This window comes from Dermacentor albipictus, chromosome 4 (genome assembly GCF_038994185.2).
Source record: "Dermacentor albipictus isolate Rhodes 1998 colony chromosome 4, USDA_Dalb.pri_finalv2, whole genome shotgun sequence".
Lineage (NCBI taxonomy): Eukaryota > Metazoa > Arthropoda > Arachnida > Ixodida > Ixodidae > Dermacentor > Dermacentor albipictus.
Window position 1 is genome coordinate 95,336,008 of NC_091824.1, and position 27,838 is coordinate 95,363,845.

The 27,838-nt window shown below is 50.4% G+C and overlaps 2 protein-coding genes across 3 annotated transcripts in view; one reads left to right on the forward strand and one right to left on the reverse strand.

Moving 5' to 3' along the window:
- The window catches only part of timeout (circadian regulator timeout), a 321,920-nt gene that overhangs the window by 139,801 nt on the left and 154,281 nt on the right, over positions 1 to 27,838 (reverse strand). The window contains exon 16 of the mRNA XM_065443676.1: positions 22,799 to 22,883. Coding sequence (XP_065299748.1) covers positions 22,799 to 22,883 — 85 coding nt within the window. The remainder of the gene's footprint in view (positions 1 to 22,798; positions 22,884 to 27,838) is intronic.
- Positions 1 to 27,838, forward strand: part of LOC135911409 (slit homolog 2 protein-like) — a 150,104-nt gene that overhangs the window by 36,770 nt on the left and 85,496 nt on the right. The window contains exon 2 of one of the 2 annotated variants that reach the window (XM_065443677.1): positions 23,394 to 23,443. The exons of the other annotated variant lie outside the window; for it this stretch is intronic. The gene's annotated coding sequence lies outside the window, so the exon portion shown is untranslated. The remainder of the gene's footprint in view (positions 1 to 23,393; positions 23,444 to 27,838) is intronic. 2 annotated transcript variants of the gene reach the window in all.

The following is a 27,838-nucleotide window of genomic DNA, read 5'->3' on the forward strand; positions in this document are numbered from 1 at the left end:
CGGTAAGGTCGATAAGGGCCGATCAGAGTTGATAAGACTCGGAGCGATTGCGTTAAGGTAAATACTGACAGATAAGGGCTGGTAAAGCTCGGAGCAAGTCTGATAAGGTTGATAACAATTGATAAGGGTCGATAAAGTTTTATACTGGTCGGATCAAATTTCACAGCACTGATAATGACACCAGGCTGCCTGTAAATGAGCAAGTGGCACAATGCTTACGCATACGTAGACAACTCCCTGAGGAGTACACTCTTCTGCATAAATTTCTTTTTTTCCTTGGCAAAAATATTCAGTGCCCTTCCGCTCTGTGAAGAACGATGACCAACGAAGCTGTGAATGTGGGCCCCTTAATGGCGAACTGCACCTCCATGTATGGAGTGCGAGTGCCCATGTATGGCCACGGCCCGTGTATGGGGGGTGCTAAAGCCTGCTTCACTTCCGCCGCGGGTCGGCCCGTATTGCACAATCTTCGGGGTCGGCCCACGTTTGAAGAACTGTTCGTCTATGTCCGTGGATCAGAGATCCGCCAGAACCTAGCTATAAACAGCTTCGCTGTAGAAAGAAAAGACATCCGACAACACACTCAGGCAGAAAATAACTGGTCTAAATACCTACAGGATAAAAATAAACACCGAGAAACCAAAAGGAATGGTTAGCGGAAAGGTAAACAAACACAAGCCGAAAACACGAACGCTGAAGAGCCCCCATGAACTTCGCCACGTTAAGTCCAGTGCTCACTCATTCGAGGCCCGTGTCCGAGGCCCATCCGAGACTCGCTTACGCTCAAAAGTACACATAAAACGCGCTCTGTGCGCGTTCAACGCGGGTTCATCTTTCAGTCGAGTCAGAGTTTACGCACGAGCGGCGAGTAATGCACTTCTGCTTGCTCTTATCTGCGAGGAACCGCTGTGTAGCGCGCTCGGAAAGCGCTACCGCGACGCTCCTCTTGAACAAGACGAAGTGGCCGCGAGTTTTCTTTTCCCGAATCCCGGTCCAGAGCTCAGTATTCGCGATCACGCCCATCTGATCTATCGCCGGCTGCGACGTATAGCCACCGCCTCTCTGCCTATATATAGTACTCATTCTCAACCGACAAGCGCGCACGTCAAACTGCGAGCCTTGTTCTGAAAAAAGTAAACACGCGAACTTGGAACTCGAGGGGAAAAAGAAATTACAGAACGCGTATACACATGACCGACGGTCGCCCACAGACGACAAACACAACCACTCGTTCGAGCATGGGGGAGGAATAAACGGCAGGAATACATTTGAGTGCGCGAGAAACGAGATTAAAGAAAGAAAGAAAGAAAGAAAGAAAGAAAGAAAGAAAGAAAGAAAGAAAGAAAGAAAGAAAGAAAGAAAGAAAGAAAGAAACGGAGAAAGACACTGGGCGACCGCATCCAGTTTTCGCGAGCGCTCAATCTCGAGATAGCTGCGTTTCGCGAGTCAGCCATGGGGAAGAGGAAGGCGCCGACTTGTCTCGGGAGTTTGAAACATTGGTGCGCCCAAATTTAGAATGGAAAATGGGATGAGTGTGCCGAAGAGGGGGAGAACAACTGGGTCCAAAATAAAGAAAGAATTTAGCGGTGCCGTAAGCATTTGAACATGCTCGCTTTTGAATTAAAACAGATAGGGAGTGCGCTGCTTTGGAAAACATTCCAAGGCAATACGTTTCTCTGGTCTTAGCACGGTAGGCATTGACTAATTACTTGCATTAATCGAGCGCTTTTGTTTCTTTATTTGATAAAGGCCATGACAGTCGTCGTTTAGGTAAGCCTTATGGAGATTATAAAAGACACAAGCATGTGTGATTTCCCATCAGAAAAGGTAACCCTTGCCATTAGCAAAAAATTCATTATTATTATTATTACTATCAACAGACAAAAACAAGCCAGCAAGCAAAAAACATTCAGGCGAGCGATACATTAAACGCGACACTTTTGTGGGTGCGTTCGAAATCTTTCGTTTTCTTATGTATAATGAATTAACTGCCCATGCAGTTTAGAAAGGAACAAAATAGAGGCTTTTAAATGATGCGCCGCTGAAAGTAAATTAGGCAACACTAAAGATAACGTTTGAAAAGTGTTGCGCAACTCTTAGCGCAGACGACGACGAACGGATGAGTCTTTCACACCGGATTCGCTAATCGAAAATCCATCTCGCATTTTTCGACGACTCTGCGCTACAGGGAGCCAGCGCTGGTCAGGAGGCGCTATATAAGTTTGAATGCCCTACTAAAATACACTGACATTGTTCGATAGGGACGGCGCGATATATATATATATATATATATATATATATATATATATATATATATATATATATATATATATATATATATATATATATATATACATATATATATATATATATATATATATATATATATATATATATATATATATAGCTCGAACGATGACAAACACATGACCTTATCAACGCTAGATAACACTTGTCGCGTCCTGCCAAATTCTATCCGTGCGCTTCTCCGAACGGGAGTTCAGAGGAGCGCACGCACTCTTACCTTCTAGTACGTGGATTGCTCAGTCGGTGTCAGATGCTGGTAGGTGTGCCTCAAGATGAGCGGTGAAGTTGTTGGAGCGAAATCGAAGCGCGTCGTGTTTTCTCCGCCTGCCAGGCAACGTGTAACGACGCTGCTGTGCACTTGCAAAGTTTAAACGGTGTCAGTGACTATTGCTTTAAAGCGAAAGCTTGCCTCAAGCCAAGGATAATGTGCTTTTCACCGCAATCCACAGCACTGCAGACAAACGGCCAGGGCATGAAGACGCATGTGTGCAAAGGCAACAAAACGCCCCACGTACTCATGCGCACCCGCGACGCGATAGCGCACTTAGAAGGTTGCGTGAATCCTTCGCTAAAAGAAAAAAAAAGCAGGAAAGGAAAAGTAAATGTTTTTTTTTCCTGCAGCGCCATCACAAGATCCCTTTTACCGATAGCATAATGGCAGCTACCCAGTGACACATGCTACCTCCTAACTCTCGGCAAGATGACATTTTTGTTACCTAAACTTGTTACCTATACTTTTGTTACCTAACTATACTTTTGTTACCTACTTTGTGGGCGACACTTTCCTTCCCTGATTCAAATTCAGATGAAGTGTGTTTGCTTTAAACATCGTCACGTTTGTTCAGAAAGCTCTGACCAGCTAGACTGCTCTGGAACGAAAGTTCAATCTCTTTCTTCGCTTTCCGAACATGTTCCTCAGAGAAACACTAGGCCTACTTTCACGCAGTCTAATTCCCCCTGTCGCGTTCTTTCTTTTTTCTCTTTTCGACCACGTCACGACAGGTTTCTGACCGTCACGCACGAGCTTCCAACTCTGTTCTTGCCAGAAAACCAGCGGGGCAAATCACCTGCGGGGACGCCCAGTAAAGACGAGCGCGCGTTTTCGTGGACCCGCCTGAAAGAGCGGACCACACCTTACCGCGTCGGGCCAAAGCACGACAGCTAGGTGGACCCATTTCCGAGGGGCCGGCGAAGCCGCTTTAAATAAAGCGAGCGGCGGACGACTGCGCCGCTTCTGGTCGACCGCACACAAACGGCTGCTTCGATTGCCGAACCACTAAAACCAGGGGGGGACAGCACGTGGCGCGCGAGACCACGGCAGTGGCTCATGTAGTCAGCGCTTCCGCACCCCGGTCACGTCCTTTCAGCCCGGGAGCCGAGACCGGGGCCTCAGCCTTTGATTTCCGCGAGCACGCGCCGGTTCGCCAGCGGGGGAAGCCGAGCGGGGTGCATCTCCCCTGACGCACGCTTCCCCACCGGCGGATAGCACGGGCGGTGGGTGGCGGGAAGGCACAGTGCAGTGCGGCACGGACGCGCCCTATAGCTGTCCCCGAGGAAAGACCAAACACAATAGAACGCGTCCGCAGCTCGCGAACGTGGTGTCGCAGCTAGCTTGCGAAGAAGACGGAAGAATCGACTGAGTTCTGCAGAAATCCGCAAGGTGGAGGCAGGTTTACGAAAGGAACAATTGTAAGGGAGTGTCTAAAAGTAAAAAAAACAGGGATAAGGTGCCTCAGAAAGGCTGGGTAACGTTTCGATAGGAGGACCTATCTTCGCCTAAGATGAAGATATGCCCTCCTATAGAAACGTTGGCTAGCCATTCTGAGGCACCTTATCCCTGTTTATAACCTTTATACCACAGTGTGCTACTCCATCTGTCAGCCCCATTCTTCATAGAGAGGAGTGTAGTTATTCGATAATTTAGATACTAATAGAGCATGTCTGTTTCGAATCGAAGTGTTTAAACCGATACTTCGATATTTCCGGATATTAAAAGGAAGCTTTCTCTTTCTAACAGGGTTCGGCGTGGCTGCTGCTTCTCGCTGCTGTCTGGTGCTGGGGGTGTCCGGCTATGAGCATATATATATATATATATATATATATATATATATATATATATATATATATATATATATATATATATATATATATATATATATATATAAGAGAGAGAGAGAGAAAGGTGCTGTCTTTCAGGATTCGCCGGTACCAAGGCTTAATGCAAACCGTCACCAGCTATAGTGCGAACTGAGGTGGCCCGAGGCCGCAGGTGATTGTACCTAAGTGCAGCCGTGAGCTCCAACCCAAACACGGTGTCGTCGTCATTCCAACGCCTTCATGCCGTTGTGATCGCTCCTTTGTTGACATGCCGCTATCGTTCCACCGTCTTCATTCTGTTGTCGTCACTGTGTTGCGATTTCGTCGTTATCGTGCCACCGTCGTCCAGGCAGCGCCTTCACGCCGTCATCATTCCATGGTGATCGTGCCGCTCTCGACATGCCACTCTCGTGATGCCGTCGGCCTCATTTCAGATTCATCGTCCTATTGTCGTCATACAGCCATCCTCGTTCAATCGGCGTCATTCTGTCAATGTCGTTCAATCGTTCTGTCGTAGTCATTGTAGTGTCGTCATGCCGTTGTTATCGCGTTGTCGTCATGCATTCGTGGTCATAAGGTAATCGTGATGCCGCCGTTTTCATTCGTTCCATGATGGTGTCATTCTGGCTTCGTCATGCGATTGTCCTCCCGTAATTATCGTCATACTAATGCATCATTGCAATATCATCATCTGATTGTCGTCATACAGTCACCACGCCGTCATGGTCGTTTAATCATCGTCATTACTTCGTCGTTATTAATTTGTCGTCATGCGTGGGATCGCCATGTTCGAGCGCCACAACTCTATGTTGAGCTATAGGCGTTTCGCGGTGTAAATGTGTCCTACTTGGTCGTGTAGCCTATACTTGCAAATGGTCGTTAACCAAGAACAGCGTTTCTCGCAAATACCAATGCAAGCTTAGCTTAAACAAATTCCCAGCAGTATGCTAACAGATTTGCAGTTTTATTGCGATAACAATTTCAGGCGCATTCCAGGTGCATTCCTGCGGTCGCCGTGGCCGTGATGTTCCGAATAATGTCCAAGGGCGATAAGATCATCCCCGCGCGCCGTATGCTGTCTGTGCGCGAGTGAAAGCGTGTGAGGATAAGCCGACGATGGCGGTTCAATATAGCGCGCGCAAGGGAGGGAAGCAGGGAGGAAGCGTGCCGTGTTCCGTCGCGCGAAAGCACTGGGGGAGGGAGGGTGGTTCTGCTTCGGCGGCTGCCGCGTATGGCGCAGTCTGCTATGCGGATAGAGTTCGGCGCTTAGTTCGCATTGCAGCGAGAGGCAGCGCGAAGGTAAATTCGCTCATTGCTGGTGCCACGCTTAACTCCTCACTTCAGGGTTCTGACAGCGAGTTTCCGCGCTGATCGAGTGAGACGTGGTCATGTTCAATTGGGCGCGCGTGACAACATGCTTGTTAATTTGGTTACTAAGCGAGCGTTTACTAGCTTATACAGCTGATTAAAAGCTATCCTTACTTCGTATAGCTGTCCACTGATTTGCTATCGCAATCGACGCATCGCCTATCGGATGAAACAGCGACTTCACTATTATTATCGCAAAATTAAAACGGTACTTAAGACTAGTGGAGTCTGCCAGCAGTGAGAATGCCTATTCATTAAGTCCGTCGGCCATTTCAAGTGTCTTAATTTTCTAAGCCAACCAGAAACTATGGGAACTTAATTTCCTCATTTCCAAGGTGCCCAATTGAAAGCAGTTCCAACTCCAAGTCGTGCGCATATATATACTGACAAAAATTAAGGAAGAAGACATAAGACGCCCTTTTCAGTTCAAACACGTCCTTTTTTACAGCTTTCAGATGCTGAAAAATATATCCGGTATTTGAAGCCTGCACTTCTAGAATGTACGCACTTGATTCGACTCGCAGGCCTCACTATTGGAACATCATCGGATGGCTGGCATCTGTACCAGGGCTACAAAAAAAGTTCAACAATTTGCGTTCACGCACCAGAAGCAACAGTTCTGATTGCCTCTGGTGATAAACTGTCTTCCCTCTAATAATCTGGAGTAGCGTACCAGGCGGTTCACGATAGGTGAACGATTCGACTTACGAATACTTTCTTCCGGAACGTAATCTGAAAGAGAGATCAAGAGAGAAACTCGTTTTTTTTTTTTCAGTCTCACGACCGCCACTATTTAAGGTTGTTACTGGCATGTTTAGCTATCCTATGCCTTCTTAATAAAACGCCTGCAAAGAAGGTTGCCGATCGCGCACAATCAAATATCTCGCAAGCCTCGAAAAGTGCTTTACAACACCCGCACGAATCGGAGAAGCCCGATCTCCCTTAGCACCGAACTCAACAATCCGTACCATCGAACGGCGCAACCGACCGACCACGCTCTTTGATAGGCGCAGTATAAAAGACCACGCCTCCAACGGCAAACAAAAGAAGAGGAAAGCCACGGCGCAGTGAGAGAGCCGTAGCAGCCGGAAAACGAGGGGAAACCAAACTGCGTGGCTCGGCAGAGCTAACGACGCCGCCCCGAGCGAGCGAGCGAGCGAGCGAAGCAAGGCCACATATTGTGTACGCTGGGCGGGCGAAGGGCGTTCCTGACAGACAGACACTACACCACACGCCACGAACACGACGCCGAAACGAAGAACCCAATTCCGCTTAGCATGCCGGCGCCACGGTGGGAGGCCTGAATGCGAAGCCCCGCATATATACATATACGCGACACAGCAAGCGTGCCTCGCCCCTCCGACTCGGCTGGCGTGTTTGGCACGCGCGCGCTAGTCGATGCAGAGGCAGGAAAGAAAAAAAAAAGAAAAGGCGAAAATAAGAAAGAAACGCGACGTCGCGCTGCTGCCCCAGCTCTTTCCTACTTTCGCTGCTTCTCTTCCTCGCCAAGCACGCACGCTCAGCATTTTGGCCCGTCGCCTCGAGCAGAACACCCAGGAGCGGCACACACGGCGCACACACAGAGCGCCTTCGTCGCCCGCCGTACCATGGAGCACGGAGCCGTGAAACCCTACCGAGGCAAGGCGCATTCGCTGCCATGTCGAACTCCACCTCTCCCACCACTTGTGCTATACTGGTTCTCTCTCTATCTATCCCCCCTTTTCTCAGTGTATCGCTACACACGCTCGACTGGAACAGCGGCGCGGAGGCGACGACAAATTTGCATACGCGCGCCGCATTCGAGGCGCGATATGAAGCGTTCCGCAAAACGCCGCGACAGCGAGCTCCGTCCTCGCGAGACAGCTATATGGGGAGACTGCGCATGCATTCACCAAGAGGGGGTTTCGCTCTATCTCCTCGGTTTCCTCCAGGGCGACTCCACTGCCAAAGCGGCGGCTTCCGCATCTCTTTAAGTGCAAAGCCAGCACACACATACACAAACCCTTCCCGCGTCATTCTCCCCCCAACACGCAGAGAAAACGCGCGCATCACTCGGATCGCATACGCGAATTCGGCTTGCGCGAATACGCGAAAGCGAGCTCATCTCGTCTCGCGCCAGCGTCGAGTCGCCGAAGCGTTCGCTGGGGAGGCGATTCGAGGGCCGCTCGCCGCCAGATTCGGGTCGAGCTCACAACCGGGGCGGCAGCTAGGGGACGCTCGGTCGCCGCGGGCCCCATTCATTTCTTCATTTCCGATTTGCACGCGCGATGAGGCCGGAACTCGCGCACCCCCCTCCTCCCTACAGCAGCCCGAACGAAACTGCAATTTACGAGGAAGGAAAACGGGTTGAAGCGAGAGAGAGAGGGGAAAGATGGGGGAGATGAGAAAACGAGAGGAGTTCCGACTGAAAGCTCGCGACCTCCATCGCCTAGCCAAAAGGCGTGCCTCCTTCCCCACCCTCAGAGACCTCCGCTGCACCGTGTCCTCTTGGCTTTCTTTTCCCGCTGGGCGAAAGCGGAGCGATCGGTTCCGTGTGTCTGCGAGATAATGAACTCCCGTACATTGTCGTCATTCGATTGGATTGTACCCTTTGTAGTCCCACTGGCAACTCTACAGCTTAGCGTCGTAATCCGCCGTGAATTGAGCGTTCGTTCGGCGACCGCCTTTCACCAGTGGTCCGACGCGACGTCATTAGCGTGTTTGAGCGGCGGCGGCGGCGGCCGCAACCGGATATCAAACGGGCAAGCAAGCACACAGGCGGAGATAAACAAAGGAAGTGTAAGCCGCGCGTCCTCGTATTCAGATTTCGGCGTTGTGTAGTTCCCGCCGTTCTTCCCGCCCTTATCTAACGAAATGAGCGAGCCTAGTCGTAATGAGAGTTGTCGAGAATTCGGAACTTTGTTGAGCGGAAAAGCGGAAAGGTCACGAGGCATGAAAGGACAGCTCGGTTCCAACTGCGCATGCACGAACGCTTCAAAGCTTCATGCGTGGTTGGTATTTGTAGCCCAGCCGACATCAGGGTGCAGAGATGACTGTAGGCGGTGGATCCAAATATGTGGCTACATGAAAGGACAGCTCGAGGCACGAAAGGACAGCTCGGTTCCAACTGCGCATGCACGAACGCTTCAAAGCTTCATGCGTGGTTGGTATTTGTAGCCCAGCCGACATCAGGGTGCAGAGATGACTGTAGGCGGTGGATCCAAATATGTGGCTGCTATAATATATATATATATACTGCTTGGCTACACGCGAAGGCACGTACGTCGTTCCCTTGCGAAGCCGCAAAGCATAATGTTGCAGTTCTTGGCACGCCTAACTGTCGGTTTCTCTTTTTGTTTTGTACCGACATATGGCGCTCACGTGAGGGATCTCCCGCCCCATCAGGAAGTACTGAAGAACAGATCTCTTCTGAATTTTTTACCTTTAGTGAGCGCTGTTTGTTGTCGTGAGATTAACGACAGGAAACTTGGTGCGGTTTCATCTAAATCTTGATCTAACTCTTGGTCCCGGTAACCGTCACATTAGTTGCAAATGAAAAAAGAGCTGGATATGTTTTCTACATAACACTCTAGTCGCAGTGTAAGCCTAGTACCATAAGTGTGTCTCGGTTGTGCCGGCTTCGTGAATTAAAGATATACAGACTACCGATACTGGCCAATTGCCATCTGCTTTGATACAGTATAAACAGTACAATACAGTATGATTCGCACACAATCCGAAATCATTGAAATCAATGCATATATATATATATATATATATATATATATATATATATTGAGTACAATGTGTACACCCACTCTGCAATGCGGAATCAATCAACACAACGCTAACGCGAAGATCCATGACTTGCCTTCGACGCGAGTGCCTCTAACTTGAAAAGCCGCCTGTTTACCCAACCAGCCGGCTAGAGTCGTACCGGTATTATTACAGTCTAATTGTTATTTTTTTTTTACATGGGGAAAACATGAGACGGATTGAACCAGTAAAATCTACCAGAACTCATCTGGACCTAACCACGCGAAACAAGCGAAAGAAAGATAGAGATCACTCATACTCGAGTACTTCTTTGAGCAAGGCCCATTCGTGAGACCAAACCGCCGGTCATCAATCTCAAATTCATCGCGAAATAGCGCGGGTCTGCGTGGGTAAAGGCGCACAGGCGTCGGCGTGGGCCCTTGCTGTGCATTTTCTCTCAGCCAAAGAAAAGAAAATGGGTGCTTTAAAACGCTGGACTCGTGCCTATTCCGGTGACAAATGGATCCCAGGCCCAGACAGGCTCTTCTCTCTCGCTCCCCTTTTCGCTCTCTCTCTCTTCACACAATTCCGCTGGAAAAACGCACGCGAAATGCGAAACGGGGCCACGCGTAAGCCTAGATGCACGTACGTGCATGCTATCTCTCTCCCAGAAAGGGCCGCGCCCGGATGCAATGCGAAACAAGGACGGAAGCAATCGGAACAGTTCCGCCGGAAAGGCGGAAGCTTGCTCCAAGACGCTGCGTGTGGCTCCAGCTGGCAATCCATCTATGCCGACAAAAGGCGGCAGCCCTCAGTAAATTTCCTGCTTGGAACGACCTATTACTTAGCCTCGCTGAAGCAGCAGAATGCTGGAAAACAGCACATTGCCCACGAGGATTCAGAACGCAGATTCAGTATCGCGAGCGAGCGAAATTTAATGCTGTTCAGAAAACGAATACAGCTAAGAAAACCAGCATAACTGAAGAAAGAGAAAGACGGGTGAATAATCTTACTGTTGTACGTATCCCATGTCCCGCCATCTTGAAAGGTGTTTTTTTTTTTTTCATCCTGCCAGTACATACCGTCACGCCTCTCACGTGCCGCATCACTGTCGCCGGAAGGATAGGAATGGTATCGGGTGACAGTGGCCAGCCATTGTGCTGTCGGAAACATACGTTTCTGTTATACGTTTAGCGAAGTGAACGGTAGCATTTCAATGGCGGTCATTGGGAAATGCATTGTGAAATCCAATGCAATTGTACGGCTAGTCACGACTACGCGAGGCTACTAGCACAATCAACTTCATCAGTCTATTTTATGCCCGCTGGATGCAGGCAAAATAGCCTCACCAAGATAACTTGCATCCCACAAGACCTGCTGCGAACATAACCGTATCGGCGTGCGAAAACTCACGAATCTCATACAGCACCACCAAATCTCCATTAATGAGAATGGGGCAGACGACAGCAGTGAAGCGAACATAAATTCCGCCTATCGAATTCAGTCTGAAAACTTCCGGGTAAAGAAGAACAAACGAACCTGAGAAAAAAGCTACCCGCAAATTTATCTCCTTCCATCGATATTTCCGTTTTGCACCAACGTAAAAAGCTGGAGTACCTAATCAGGCGGGAGAAATCAGTACCGCCAATGGCAATGGGAGCTAAAAGCGAGTCGTTCCCCCGGGGGATGAAACACGGGGCATAAAGACAATGTGAAAGTTCAAGGCGTTCAGAGACCGCGGCAATCGCTGGTAAGCACGGGCAGGGGCAAGCGAATGCGATGCAAGACGGCCGCTAGGGGTCGAAATATATGAATTATAATTAACCGAGCGCGCGCGGCCAGGGGAACTATCGCGGTGTGGCCGGAATGGCCCGTCATAAAAGAAATGGGCCGCGTTCAGCGCCAGTGCTCAGTTCAATTCTCGGTAGTGTCGTTTGCGGGTTACATCAAAGGTTCTGCTTCCTAAATTCTTTCCAGCAGGAAGGGAAGCGTCTACGCGTGTGTTGCGGGTTGAGGGGTTGGTGGGTTAAGGAGGAGGGGGGCACGAATCTTATCTCAGTAACGGCCCGCCCGATCCTCGTTTTCTCGCGGGAGCAATTTGCGCGTGAATTTTGCGCGCGTTGATAACCGGCGCAGTAATACGCTTCTGTCACTCGATGGCCTCGTGGCACGCCCGACGAATGCGCGCGAGTTGGAAATATCCGTCGAAACCTCCGCCAGGCAGTCTCTTCGAGACACCTCCCCCGCCTCGAAGTGAAAAGATCGATACGAAATTTCCGCGAGGTGCGAGGTTCTACAATGAACGACACTTCAACGCTCCTCTCTCGCCTGCGAGATGGCGCGTAATGAAGAATGGACTCCGCAGGGCTTGAGTGTCGCGTGCAGGACGCCAACTCTACAAGCTACATGACGCTCCAATTTATGTGCGAGAAGGCTGACGAGCCGGGCAACTCGTGTGTCCCGACAGCGGTAAGTGCTGCTAGCGTAAGCTTGTACTTTCTCCGGTGAAGAAGGTGAACGTTCTACTAGTGAACAAACAAAAAATACAGGATTCGGTTCACAGACGAAATGGAAGCGTGCACATGCGGGCAATGTGCGAACCTTTCAAACATGTAAAGGGCACGGGTTCAAAGGTTCAGATGGCCGAGTTATCGCCGATAAACTACAGCGTTCTGCTGAAGCGTCTCCAATAGTAGCATTCAGAGTGATTTTATAGATAATCCACGTCCTGTCGGTATAGGGCTCTTAAATAGAAGAACCACGGACGCCCGGCAGTTTTAAGAAGACTCAGAAAGCAGCTTAGCTTGTAGCGCCGAGCTTTCCCTATTCCTTCAGAAACCCCCTAACACAAATAGGCGCGTTGGTGAGGCGCAGGCGATCCGATTCCGAAGGGAGCCGCCTAAAGCAGACGCGGGAGAGCTCAAGAAATGTGAAACCGCGAGACCAGCCGCGCACAAATGGCATGAGGGGCGGCAGCAGCCAAAGGGCAGGCGATTCCCAGAGCGGGGAATTAAGTCTCGCTTCGTGCTCGGTCGTGGAAGGAGAAAGACAGACGGAAAAGGCGGGGGCCGGCAGCTCTTACTCGTTGTCTTCAGCGGTCTAATCCACCCTCACTGCGTGTATCGCCTAATCACATGCGGCGGCGGCGGCGCCTTCGAGCTGAAGCCGCGCGGGGGGGGGGGGGGGGGGCATTGCCTACAACGCCGCCGATACACACGCTCTCCCTAAAAGAGTGCATCGCGGTGAAAGATGCGCCGCGCATCGGCAGGGAGGATAGTGATCGAGGTACGTGGTAGTATAAACTGTCCTTTCCTAAGCAGCACATGCGTCGGCGGCCTCGCTACCTAGTCGTAGCGACTAGCAGAACGGTTGTGTGAATGGCAGACTGCCTGTGGCCGTCAACACCGGCGTGCCGCACGTTTGTTTCCGAACCAAAAGGGAAGAAAGAAAGATCAGAAAGAAAGCTCGGGGCTAAGTTTTTCCACGCTCTGGTAGCCGCCCAAGGGCGCCTCGTAACTTCCCACCATGCTGTCCCGATATTTCCAGGCCCCAGTACAGAAGAAAGAGCGGGGTACGCCACTCGCTGCAGTGTACAAACCAAGAGGACGCCATGAAACGTTTATCGCGCCTTCATCGGAGGGCCCCTCTACTCGCGCACCGGTCTCCCGCGGGGATCCTTTAATCCGGGGTAAAGCGAGTCACCCCGCGAGAAAACCCAACCGCAACAACAACGGCATACCACCTCCCCACACATACACACACACACACATCACGCGCCTATTGCAAAGGGCAGCAAACGCTGCGGCCAACCCCCCCCTCCCCCCTCCACCCCACACCCCCCTCCCAAAATGAAGGGTATCACTCAAGAAAGCCCCAGGGTTCGCGCCTCCCCGCGCTCCTCCCAGAAGTGCCCTTGTGCGCGCCGACGTGGAACGCCAGACGTTAACGACCCCGCCGTGCGACTCCCGCCGCTGTGCCAGCGCTAGTGACTGCTTCTCCTTGTAGCGCCCATGCTCGGCAGGAAGAGAGCTTTTCAGGGGCTGCAAACCGTAAGACCCTAAATATAGCAAAACTGCATGGCCACTGGATGTGAATGGCAAGGAGTTAGAACTACCCGCATACGCGTGTCTGTAGGAAGAAAGATTATCATTTGGCTCACTGCATTGATCGAGGAGAAGCGATGGAAAATTTCTCAGAAGTATTGCAAACCCAAAATTCAGAAAAGAGAGTTTAGCAGAAGTAGGCGCCGACTGCGTTACAATAACGGAAAATTATGGCCTTGTCCACTTCATAAGTGGGGTAAATGTAGTTCACTACGTTCAAACATAATGAAATCACGAAGCGAGCACCATGACAGTAAGCTATCGCGCATTGAATATACTTGTCATCAAGCTTTCGGACGCTGCTCAACGCTTTAGACATCAGCGACATATCCCTAAGACAAAAATGAAAATAAAAAAAAATAAAGAAAACAGCACGACAGTGAACATATATGGAAACCGGTGCAAAGACACAACTAAAAAAGCGAGAGGGAAAGACAGTCACAGTTTTTGATGGCAACACATGGCCACAATAAAAAAATTTCAAGACGGAGGTTTACTCACTCTGTGCGCCGCCAAACGAAATAAACTCGCTGGCTGATACGTTATTATCCCCAAAGTTACAAACGGAAGTATGACATAAAACCGCACGTATACGCCTCACTTCAGCACACCACTTGTACGTGTTATTTAGGAAATACGACGCACCTGCCAACACAAAGTATACCATCTGTACACGGCCGGTATTCAAGAGATGCTCTCTCGCGAAAAGCAGATCGCTACAGCAGCCAAGTACATAAATTATCCACGCCCGGCAAGAACATGCGGCGAGACGTGTACTCCGTCAGACGGGCGGGAGCAATTTCACGCGAAGCTCCGAGTATTTTATTGTCGGAGAAAGCTTGCTCGCAAGCAAACAAACAAACATAGAAAACAAAACGAAAGGAACAGGCGCGCAGTACGCAATGATGTATGTATATTTAAGGTCCCGTGAAGCAGCGCGCTAGCTGCCGGGCGCGACGGGTACGAGGCTGGGCTCGTTCGCTGTGTACCAGAGGCGCCTACTCGTCCCCGCACCCACCTTCCTTCCCAGTGCGCGCAAGATTCACGACCTGTCCCGCCGGAAAATTGAACAACGGCGAGCGCGTCCTGTGCAGCTCGTCGCGCGTACACGGTCGCCTCGCTGGGCCCGCTCGGATGGGCCGGGGCAAGCAAACAATTTAGGCGGCAAAGACGCCGCGGCAACCAAATAATCTCCGAGAAGCAGCGACAAAGACGTCGGGTCTCCTCCGAGTGCGTCCTATTCGCCATCTCCGTCTGGGAAGGGGGAGCCCAGAGGGCCGTCACGTCATACATCTCACTTTAAGGTAAACTGCAGGGCCTCGGAAGAGACAGCGAAGGAGAGGAGGATAGAAGAGGAACCAGGAAGAGCGGGGACAGGGAATGCAGAAAGAAAACGAGGGCATATACACGCCAGCGCACTAACTCGCTCGCAAAGACGAATACACAGGCACGCTCTCGCGAGCGCCGGCCACTGTAAATATTTATTAGGCCCACCACTGCCAGGCCTCCTGCTTCTTCTTCTTCTTCTTCTTCCCTTCTCCCGGGACTGGCCTATTTGCCGTAAGCCACCGGGCGCGTCTGCGCGCGTAGAGATATGCACGACGACCACCACCAGATTCCACAGCAGGCGAGCGCAGTCTCGCTCGCTCACCGTCCGGAATACGAACGACTCCGCGAGAAGACGACGTACATGAATGCGCGCCGAATCAGCCAAGCGGGCGGGCGTTCGACCGGCCGGCATGCAGGCCCGGTACGTACGGGTAGGGAAACACGATCACGTGATCCCAAATTCATGGCGCCGGGCGAATAGCGAGAACGCGCGCAGAGTTTGGCCGAAGGGCGGCTCAAGTTATTATTATAGCGGCCGCGGGGGCCCGGTCGTCTCGCCGGCAGCGCTGTTGCAGCCGCAGCCATCTCTGACACCGCAGCCAGGCGCAGCACCTTGCTTACTTATTCAAAGCTCCCGAGCGGGGCTTCAAACGCTGCTTGCAGGGAAGAGGGGGAACAAACGGGACGTCATCACGCGGAGCCCCGTGGCGGCAGTAGGGCACGCCAGCAGCGGCGCGTCGCCACACTAAGATACATAATACACACGTTATATGGCACGGCAAAACTCTGCACGACGCATTGCGCAGCCTTATACGTTGTGGCGAAATTTGTAGGCCTCAGAGTCGCCGGTGCTCGCGGCTATGAGTGTGGGCGACGGGAGTAAGGCGACGCTATAGAATAGCGAGGCGAAGGTGGTTGCATAGGGAAGTTTTGCCGCATGTATATACTATTCAATCTTGAGAACTTACCCCCGCGCTAGAGCCTGCTGCCGACGTCGGGGGTATGGGGTGGCGAGTATGGGGGCGCAAAAGAAAAAAAAAAGAACGCAAGAGCCCAACTATAATGCGCGTAAACCATGAAGCCGACGCTGCGTAAGTGGCTGAGAGAAGTCTGTGCATAATAGAACAGGTCATTCATCACTTTCTCTCTCCGGTGCTGGGGTTCAGTATTGATGAAGAAACAGAACTTGTCGCGGTGGGGCCTTGCGAGAGGCTACTCAATTCTCTACTGCATCCCGTTCCCGGCTTCTCACATCCATTTTGCATTCGATGTTGGATATGATATGAGACCGGTGTAACGCAGAAAAAAAAAAGCTGAAGGAAACCTTCCTCGGATCTGCCCGTATAGATGCTGGTTGCGAGACCAAGAAAAAAGGAAGAGCAATTTTCTTCGTACATGTCCAAATTGGTGAAAGGAAACGCTCTCACCCGTAAGGTGAAGCGCCACATTTGTAATCCGAATTGCACAACACTGAAAGAAAAGAAGAAGTAGAAGAAGAAGAAGAAGAAGAAGAAGAAGAAAGACAACGAAGAAGGAATTGTCTTTTTGTTCAAAAAAACGAAGTAGCGAGAAAAATAATGAATGAGTAAAGGAGGCAATTCCTACAGAAATATTTCTTCAAACAATGTGCCAGCCAGTGTACATACTTTCTAAAGCGCACGCCATCGCGTCTGTTCCTTCCCTCTTCTTTAAGGGAAGAACATAAAAACGAAAGGAAGACAGGGAGTAAATGTGGAGGCTGATTATCTCCAGGAAACGGAGCGCTCAGAAAGCAACCACCATTGCGAAAGCTGAATCGAATTCAGCGACCTGGGTTCGCTCCGGAGAAAACGGCACCTTCAACTGCCCCACCGCAAGTGTGTGACCACTTGGAGGAAAGCAAAACAATCGGAGATTCCTCCCCCCCGCCCCCCCCCGCCCCCCTCTGCGACCCTTCCAGTGGAAAGCACCTCGGCTGCAGTGTGATCTTCGCACTCTCAATCTAGCAAGGGCCATTGTTTCCTCGACTGCTTCCTTCTTCCAGTAACACCTCCTCATCACTGCCCTATTTCTCTTCTGTTTTGAACCGCAAGCGGCCCTCGACAAAATAGATAGAAAGAAAACAAAACAAAAAACCAGGAAAGTAGCCCAGCCTGCCAACCATGATGACTGCCATTAGCGCAGCGAAATGTCCTTTTGATGGCCTTTTCGCGGCAATGCCGCCAACGTTCTGGACAGACCGCCCGCCAGGCCATCGTCTCCTCATCATCAACACTGTACGGGGTGAGTCTATATGCGATAAAGCCCCATTAAATGTTCTAATAGTGGGCATAAAGGAACAATGAAACAGATAGAAGCGCTGACCAAAGAGCGACGGCGCAAGTGATGCGTCGACACTTATGAAGCGTATAAGACCCGACAAAGCTGTTACAGAGCCCCGGGCTTCAGCCGCGTGACCTGCCAGGAAACCCAACGTCAGGTTCGTTAACACATAGTACGCGTTGGCGTTAGTGTTTGCTCGAACTCAGCGGAACGGACACGCAAGGAAAAAAAAAGGCGGGCGATCAAAAAAGCTACATTAGCTCGCATCGCGCGCGCGCCGCGACAAACAATTGATGAAGTGGGAAACTCTTGAGTGCGATTCTGCACTTTTCCTTGAGCGGGAAACTGGGTTTTGCCGGGACTGCCGCGTTCACATATAAAAAAAAAAGAAAACACTGGCGCTTTCCACGCGCGCGACACGAGAAATATTCATTACCGTAGCTCTCTTAAGTGTCCATTCGCCTAATGGGGCACCCTACGTATGGTGCGCTGTCACCAAACGCACATGTGCACGCCTAACGCCCGCCTTATTTTACGAGCAGGCGTTAAATTACTCGCGCTCACCACGATTCCTTTTTTTCCCTTATTTTGTCGTTTACGGCACCACGTTCCATAAAAAGTGCGCCAGCAGGGAACGCTTGTAAGCGAAAACATTCATACCCGCACCAGCGGCGCGCGCTAAGTGGTTGTTCGCTTAATGGCGTCGCGCAAACGTCTCGCTGTGCCCCTTCCTTTCCTTCCCACGCAACGCACGACAGCTATGAATTCGTCAGCAGCAACCATGTCGCCAGCGGCGAAGCGATGGACGCGACCCTGCGCACGCCCGTACATTATTGATGACGCGGCGACCGCGAGAAGCCGCGTGCCTCCGTCAGTCGCCATTCCCGACGGCGAGGAGGAAGACAGACGAGGGGGAGGGGCGCATGCGCGGCCCGCATTTCCTTGACGTCTATCCCCACGACACACGCAGAGGAAAGCAGAGCGGTACGCGTCACACTACGGACAAAACTGCGGAACGCGAAGTCTAGGCGAGGTTCATGCTGGCTTTGAATTTCTGATACGTGGAAAACTTCTTAGGTTGCTAGGGTGCTCCCGTATATGTTATGTGGTACAGTCAACTGGTACCTACCGCGCTAGAACTCTTCCTTTACATATTTTTTTTTGCTTATTTTTAATCTTGTGGCTTGCCGCAAGGCGTATGCACAAACAAAAATCAGCAAAATGCGTCAAATAAATGTTGCTTTCATTCAATTCAGTTCGAAGCGATGCGGAGTCCTCTTGAGATCGGAGCCAAAGAAAGGCTGCCCAAACTGAACGCGCTAGCTGCGCCCACAGCAATCGGAGTAACCACGAGATCGCATTTTTGTCGGATCTTGTTCGAAGGTGGGAGCGCCTCCAAGCGCTCCGAGCTGGAGCGCGGCGCTCTGAATGAGCCAGGCGAACGTGTTCCGAGCACTCGATTTCGACCAGTCGAGTGTAAACCGCCCCGCCAGAGCGCTCCAGAGTACCAGAAATCGACCACTCGAATGTACCATAAGTGCCCGTCATTGTGCCCTTGCATGCCTTCCAAGCGCTGCGCATACATACTGAGTGCATTTTCTACGCCTGGCCACGCGACAACTCGCCCTCGGCCAATTGACCGATAGACCGCGCACAAACCTGCGTCGAAACAAAGACGATGCGGGGCGCTAAGCGTTGCAGGGTGTGGATCTCTAGTAGGGCAAACCTTCTACGACTGCACGACGGTTAAGAACGATTGACGCGCGTGCGGCAAAGTGATTGAGCGCGCTCTCTTGAGTGGTTTCGCGCGGTCGCCTCAGCGCACCTAGGTGGAGTCGCTATGTTTACACTGATCGACGATTAGGTGACAGCAAGTGAGCAAACAATCATCCGATTGCGGAATTACAAACTGCGCAGGTAATTAACAAAGGTCAGGCCAACCCTCCACTCGAACGGGTTCTGGCACTTCGGCAGGTGCCGACCACGGTCATGTGAGGCAAAACGCCAAAAAGGATTCTAGTAAACAGGGAGCTTTATAAATAGCGTCCCAAAGGGGCTTCTTAGCGTTTTTCTGTGCGCCTGGTCAATAGTGCTGCTTACAAACTTTGGGTCACTTATTTGTAAAAACTCGCTAATGGATGGCTAGTTATACGGCGAAAGGACGCAAGCCGCATCCAAGCGTTGGGCGACGCAAACTCTATTGTGGGCCCTTCACGCTGTTTTGTGCTCGCTTTGAGTTCTCTTGCACGCCCATCGGTTTGCGTCCAGCAACGTTTGGGCGTGGCTTGCGTCTCCTAACCTAAAACTCTCTAATGACAAACGTGAACGGAACAAACAAACGAAATATAAAGAAAAAAGAGAAGAAGTAGAACGGCCATCCACACATATCTCGTGCACAAAGCGCCAGGCTAATTAACTCGCTCGAATTCCCTTCCGTGCGCCGCCCATTAAGACCACAGCGCGAACATGACGAATTACAGCCCCACCCTAACAGTCGGCGGGAAACAGAGAAAGCAGCATAAGTAAGGGCACGCGCTAGCTTGACCACGGCTAATAATTTAAAACCGAGGTCGGAAGCGTAATCCAATTCCGCGATGAACGATGGCTGAGCTGGACAAAGATACAAAAAAGAAGGGGGGGGGGGGGGGCAAAGACAGATCACCCCGTGCGCGAGCGAGCCCGTACGAACGTCCGCATACAGGCTTTGTGACGGTTACAGTGCCACACTTTTAACACGCCCCACTGCAAGTAAACTACTTTCACGTCCGAGAGCTCCAGCGCCTTCTCGGTTCGACAGCAGGGCAAACTTGTTTCACAAAAAAAGCCCCCGCCTCGGTAAATTCCGAGGGGCCTTCGCACGGTCAGCGCGAGAGACGACAGAAAAACGAAGGTACGAAGCCGTACTCCCTAGAAAGAAATTGAGGGCAACGAATTCGAGCTCAACCGCGACCCGAGGAAAGCGAGGCGAGCGTCTGTGCGCAAGGGCTAGGCGCGGGCGCCTCTCGGTCCTTCCGCCCGTGCGTCCGGCAACCGGGCCAAGGGAGACTCATAGGGAACATTCCTGGGGTGACTTGTACGAGTCCCGTAGGAGAGACGGCGGCTGAAATGTATCCAATATGTGCCCGTGCCTCCTCCGTGTTCTTGTATCTTTCTTTCTCCGTTCTTTTCTCCTTTGGTCTGACGTGTATATACCGTTAAAGTGCGCGGAAGCAGGACAGGGCGTCGAGACAAAGAGCGGGCGAGCGTATTTCGTATTCAACACCGCAGTCCCTGAGCAGCAGCAAGCAGCGTTCCGTTCGGCCAGGCATCGCGCGCGTTGCCCGCGAAAGAGCGCTTTCCTTTCTATATGCGCGCATCGCTTCCCCTCCATCTTTCCTTTGTTTCTCTCTCTCTCTCTCTCTTTCTGCTCCTTGCCACGCAACCCTTTGTTCCGCTGTGCTGTCAGAGGGCACGCAGCTCCTCTGCACACTCCCTTTTTCTTTTCTGTTTTCTTTTATTATTATTTGTTCTCTCCGGACGTCTTCTCCCTTGGATCCGTGACTCCTTTATTTCTATCTGCCCCGTGTTGCCCGCGATGCGGGCAAGGAGATAAGAGCAAGAGATAAAGAACGGGAAAAAGAACCGGACAGCAATGGGAGATTTTCCGCCCATCTTCTTCCGTCTTTTTTCTCTTTCCTGCTCGAAGCTTTCGTCGCGCACCTTCCTTTCGGCCCGCCATGCACGCGTCTGCAATGGCGGCGCGGAATTTCAGGCGTGCGAACGCACCCACCACCCCGGTGTACCCTCACCTACCGCTTTCCTAACTCGGCATCTCCTCAATATTCCGGCTCGCGCGCAAGCAGGCGCTGGCTGCTTCGGTATCTAAATTGCGGGAAGCGAGACCGAAAGAACGGTCGCCTCGGCAAGCATCCGCACCGACGCTCTCCTCGTTCTTACATTCCTTCAAAAAATAAATAGATAAAATGGGGAAAAGAGGAAGGACGGGAGACAGATGGGTTCAATAATTCCCTTCTCAGTTCCGCAGTCAATGCGCTTCATTTCTTCGTTGCCCGGGCATTCCGATGCGTCGGCGCCCTTGGCTGCCTCGACGACGCCCGGCGAGAATGCTGCCGGCGGGCTCAGTCAACGTCGAGGCAAGGTCGCGCTCTTGGGTGGCCTGCACGCTACTAATACACGACGCCGTGTTCGGTCAGACGGCGTAGGAGCTAAGCGCGCGCGCGCACGCACGCACGCACTCACTCACTCACTCACTCGCTCGCTCGCGCGCGCGCGCGCACGCACGCACGCACGCACGCACGCACACACACACACACACACACACACACACACACACACACACACACACACACACACACACAGGAGTCCGCGCGGGAAACGAAACGCTCTCTTGCTCGTAAACAGGAAACGCCAGAACGCCCCATGCAGAGACTCTGCGGTGGAAACCCTGAATGAAAGGCGTGTTTTTAACGCTGCGACCTATAGCTGCTTCCCCAACTAAAGAAGCTCGAAGCAGTTATATCTGCCGATTCGATTTCTAAACTGTTTCTTTTTTTGTCCTTCATCATTATGTCATTGCTGAAGGTTATCACGCTAAGGCTACGCACCCTTTTAGTCGCGTGCTGACATATCGGCACGCCTGCCATCACAAAAAAAGAGCTGTTGCTCGCATGTGTATGTAGTCAGGGCTGTGAGAAGACAGTGTGCTTCGTATTTCAAACATGGCACAGGTTCCGAATAAATTTCGTGCCCACTTGAAATGATCAACAGTGGTCGAACAAGGAATGTCTCTGACGCCACCGTTCGTCGAAACAGTGGGTGCGTAGACATCGATTGTTCGACCACTGCTATAATCAAGTTGTATTGAATTACATGGACATGCCCTTTGAGAGACCCCAATAAAAAACTGGAGGAGACCCGTCCAAATAGGAGTGATGCATCAAAAACACATGTGCACTATTTCTTCTCTTCTTTAAGAACTGAGACTAGCTGCGACCAATACTGGCGGACGACTGCGGCCAACCACTGTCTTTCTTTCCTTTAATCCCAGGCGATTACAAAAGAGCGTTCAAGCTCATCCATACACGTAATTACCGTTCACAGAATGCCGAGTTGCCGAGACGCAAACGTGAGCGGCTGGGCTGGTGGCGCCATCTAACGGCACAGTGTTTAACCAGAAGGGACGCGAAGCCACTATAATTATTGCAGTAACTAACACCATACTTATCTGCTGGTGTAAATTATCGGCCGCAATGCAATCAACACTCAATACCTCTTGTTTTACATTGCTTAAACTAGGACCACCCACATAGCACGGAAACGCCGCGCACGTTGTTGCCGGGCTATGCGTCATAAGTCGCTACAAGCGTCGTATCGCTGTCATCCACGTTAACCGCGAAACGGTATTTCCATAGAAACTCTCCGATAGGTGGCGCCACAAAACGTTTACGCTGGACGTGTTTGCTAAACCGTGAGGGTCTATATCAAATGCAGCGCTTCTCAGTGGCTGCTGCTTAAGAAACGATGGCGATGATAACATCAAAATAACCTCAATAACTCACCGCTTGATGAAATCATCGAACTGCAACACTTGTTCCCTGTCCGAGTGGTATCCATCCTGCTCTTCCTCATCCTCCTCTTCGTTGCCTAAAAAACATAAGAAAGAAAAATGGCTGCTGTGTTCTGCAAACACACTTCTACAAGTTACAAACTACTGCGTTTCAATGAATAATTTTCGGATATACAGATAACATACGACTTCTGTCCCTTCTAGTTTTCGGTTGCTTCAGGCAAGCAAAGCGAAAAAAAAAAGGAAAGAAAAAAGAACTCGTCCCTGCAACCGAGGGTAAAAAATGTCAGGGATCGACACTGCGGTTATTGTACTGGTACTTCGCAAGCTGCGATTTATATACAAGTAGTGCGAAGCTGCGCGTTTATGTGCCAGCTTTACACTAACGTGTGCTGACAAAGGTGTGTTCAGAGGATGAGCCATCGAAAGTAAAGGAAACGTTCAATGCTTTGTAGCTCCCTTTCCTACTGGGAGCAACGGTTAAATAAAGAGGCGCGCGTACCTTAACATAAGATACATTAACGTTTCGCAAAAGTACGCAATCGAAACTTGCCGACATTAACACTACTTTTTATATCTTTTCACAGATTCCATTCAGGACAAGGGTAACGTCTTCGGACAGGACCCGCATTCCAAGGTAAGAAGTCATAAACATAAAAAAAGAAAGATTACAAGCGTCATCTTCAAATATTTTCCGAAGCTTTCCAGCGGTCTTTGATGAAACAACGAAAATAGTAATAATTACAGCGAGCAGATGCCGATGATTAAATTCGATAAGTAAGCCGAGAACTTCTTTACTCCCGGTACACTATAGCAGGAAAAGACGCGCCGGTGATCGACGAGAAACCCGATTGAAGCGCCTTATTTCGCAGCAATTATTTTCAAACGTCCCAAGCTAAACGAACAGCGAATACCGGGCGCGGCTCCGGCTATCATAACCGAAACACGTCGCTGCCTAATTAATCTCCGCCAGCGCAAAATAACGATAATACCATCGACAGCGCACGTCCAAGAAGAAAGACAGCGAGGAAGCTACACCAAAACAAAAGGCTGGATCACTCGGGAAGCGGTCCGGAGGCAAGAGACGGGAGAAATCTCTTGCGACGGAGCAATCCCGGCGCAATAAACTTTTTTTCCAATAACGCCTTCCTTCTCCTTCCTGCTCACTCTTTACTCGTACACCTCATTACATCGAAGGTGCATGCCTCACAATAAGGCTTCATTTCTTTTTACTTATTATGTTACTATTTGTTTCACTTTACACAAAGGACGAGCACATACGCTAATTAACTGACCCTGTTTTCGAAGAAGCGATAGAAGACAGGCACGAAAAAAACAATAGCGAGGCAAATAGTCAAACGGCTAAAAAACAGGGCGCACTTTAAAAGACGGCAAAGTGTAGCGTCAGAGCCAATTTACTGCCTCATTATACAGGTATATAAGCGTCAGGCGAAGTGCCAAGCCATGCGCGATTGAAGCTTTCAAAAGGAAAAAAAAAGAAATATTGTAGCTATTGAGAAACGTAAGAATGTACAGTCGGAGCTTGTATTTTTTTTTCTTTTCTTTGTTCTTTCTCCTTGTTGTTGCTATTCCAGCAAATTACTCGTGTGAGACTAAGCTGCCTTGGTACTCTGTGCAGTCTCACGCTCAAGCGCGTGCGCAGCTGAAATCTTTGTCTCATGCTGTAACAGCGGCCGCGTAATGCCTTTGTTTGACCGTGCCCGCTTCCCTCTCGCTTTTTCGTGAGTTTCGCGCTGTTTCATCAGTCATTAACTTCGACGACGAACCTGCCGAAATGGATATTCTCGTTCAATAATAATAGTAATAATCAAAATTGTCACTGCTATAGCGCCAGTTACGCAATGCGTACTTCTACTCCTCCTCCTTTATTTTACACCAAAACATTCTCCCACAGTATATGTTTCAACATATGCGCACCAAAGCGCGCATAACACCAGACATCCCAGTGAGAACACCGAATGCGGCAGACGCATTTAGCAAATTTGCGAAAAAAAAAGAAAAAATGACTACAGTAAGATTACGCGTTCACCCGTACGGAAGGCGACCGTATATAGTTCCCCGCGTTCCACAATAATCACCCTCCACCCTGGAAGAAAGCACTCACAGCTACGCACAATCGTGTTACTTTAACCCTTTCAGGCGCCACTTGCAATTATGCATAGAAAAAAATCTTTTTATATATAAACATTCTTTTTGGGACCTAAGAAACACAAAACCATCGAATTCTTGAAAGTTATTATGAAACTTTATTATTTGCAACATCGTACACAATTGTGTACACAGCGCCTCGGTGGTCACAAAATTCACTTGTGGAATGCGAGCTAGCAATTGCTCTCTTTCTTCAGGCACAGTTGCACGGCGCATTTCATGCAGAATATCCGGGTGCCTCATGTGCACTTCTCGAGCTTGCACCTAATTCGCATGTTCTGGTCGCGGGATTCGGACCAATGGTCAAAGGAGTCGTAGTGCGCGTCGGTACAAGGACGCGATATTCTTGCTTTTTTGCCATATCTTTGGTTGTGGTGCTTGGATCTCTGCAAGAGAAGGCCTTCCACGCTTTTTCTCGGGTAGTACCGATTTAATTAATGCTTCGGCAGCTTGCAAGCAAGCGAAAATTCATCAAATATAGGCGTTTAGCTCCAGGCAGCGTTTGATTGTCACGGTGGTAGTCCAGCCAAGAATTGCCGATACCCAGGTTCACAAAAGGAAAAAAACACTCTGTGTCCACTTCTTCAGCTTGCGTTTCCCCTGCAGCAGCGTCTTCCTCTTCTGTGAGGTTGGTGAACGCAGCTGCAACGCAGGCGTCGGTCGCTTCGCACGTGGCTTCTTCTTCGTCACTTTCACCAATGTCTGAAACATTTATGAGCAATGAGCTCCAAAAGCCTTTCAGCTGTCTTTTGGGTTTTCTTATACTTGTTTGCATTGTAGAAATAACGACGAATGGCCAAAAAACCTGGAAAGAAAATCAAAGCAACTCTCAGCGTTCTTCATTTCTGCAGCGACCACGGCGCTTTGTACACAATCGTGTACACATGCGCGTGCGAGCGTTAGCGTTCGGTCATCTCCTCAGAAAGGATAAAATTATCACTCCTCGGTACTTCATATGATGCACAAGCGCGTCTAATTTTTTTTCGCTTGCCACAATAAAAAAAGTGGCTCTAAAAAAAATAAGAACTTGACTCACCGCTCTTTGCGGCTCCGGCGGCCGCCATTTCTTGTTTTGATATGAACATCTTCACCGAAATGCGACAGATGGTGCCCAAAATGCACATGGTTGTCAGTTTAAAGTTTGGGAATGTGCTAAAGCCAACCTAATAGAAAATTGCGCGCCCTAAACGCGAAAAAAACACCAGAAGTACAATGTACACAATTGTGTACAAGGCGCCTTAAAGGGTTAACCACCGTTTCGACTATTTGCCGCTCTAGGGAAAAACGAATCCGCGGGCTTACTTAGACGAACACTCGAGAGTGCTAAAAGGAGTTCGCTTCGGACCGTTACGGGAATGGGAAGGCATAAGAAACGTATAGCAATAAGGCTGGAGAAGCTGAAACGTAGTGGAACGCTGCAGATGACGGCGGAAGAATAGGTTAGGCGACGGAAGCGGAAAAAAAAAATACATGCAAGGAGAAGTGAGGCGAGTCGAACCGTGCACAGTCATCGGCAGCGACGCGCACTAAGAAACAGGGTAGGCGACGGCGGGACCAGGGCGCGGAGACCGAAAATAATGGGTTCTAAGGCGGGCAAGGCGAGGTGTCCCTTTCCACCTGAATAAAGAAACGGCGCATCGTTAAAAGCTCGTTACGCGCAGCGGGCGGAAAAGGCACGGAACAAAGGCAGCTTAACCCCGCCGCGCGTTCAGACTCGGGCGCGAGCGACGAAACGTGTAAGGAACGGGAGAGGAGGAAAGAGAGGACGCCTACAGGGCGCCGAGGGGAGGGGGGAGGAGGCGCCGAGAGAGCCTCGGAGACAGACTATATAGGGAACGTGGCGCTGCGAGGTATAAGCAGCGGCTGCGATGCAGGCCGAACGAAGTACGAGAGATTGCATACAATGCAATACGGCGCTCTCAAAGAAAGAAACTATTTGTTCTCACATTAACGAGAGACATAAAGCCGTGAGACCTTTTTCACCATCACCCACCGCACCCCCGCACCCCTCCCCTTTCAGCCATCCTTTGTACTTATCTCTGAAAGGAATGAAAGGGAGGCTTTTTCGGAGATACCTTGTTATTACGGGATTGAGTTCCGCGATAATCTCTTTCCGATGAGAACATTTTTTTGTCCCTTCTAAAGTACGGGAAGAGGAGAAACACCGCTGACTGCGAACTGGAGTGGGAATGACACGTACTTTGAAACGTTGTTGCGAGGAAAATCGCGGTGGTTTCTCCCTAATGGGGAACGCTTTTGCGAACGCGCTGCGACATGGCAGAAAAAAAAAGAAAGTTAGGTTTTAAAAAGGGATTTGGGGAAGACTAAACTGGAGGGTGCAAGGAATTATCTTATAACTGAGTGTTCATTTCAGACAGCGCAGCTCAGTTATGATAAAGAGATTCCAGTGCAACTACACGAGCAAAAAAAAAAAGGAATGCGTGTGCGTGTGACAAGATACGGGACTATGCCTTAAATGTGGCTGCGAGCCCGCGTGCCGTCTCGCATTGTGGCTTCGCAAACAGAATAACAGTAACACATGCAAGCAACACCCTCTCACTCGGGCATGCAGTGTCGCGCTACCGCTTTCGGCCTATCTGTGTCTAACTTTTCGAGCGTGATCGCCGCACGAACCGTGCTTGTGTGCTGCGTGATCGTGCACGGAGCAGCGGAATCGAAGTCAAACGCGCTTGAATATGGCACGCAGCGGCGCTCGATGCACACTCCGTTAGATTACAATCTACTCAAGCGTCCTTGAATGTGTCTGCGGGCCAGTTGTACCCGAGAAGGGTGAGAGAACTCGCCAAAAAGTGAAGGCGAGGCAAGAAGGCACGGAACCACGTCTTTACCACGGAAAGAAAGC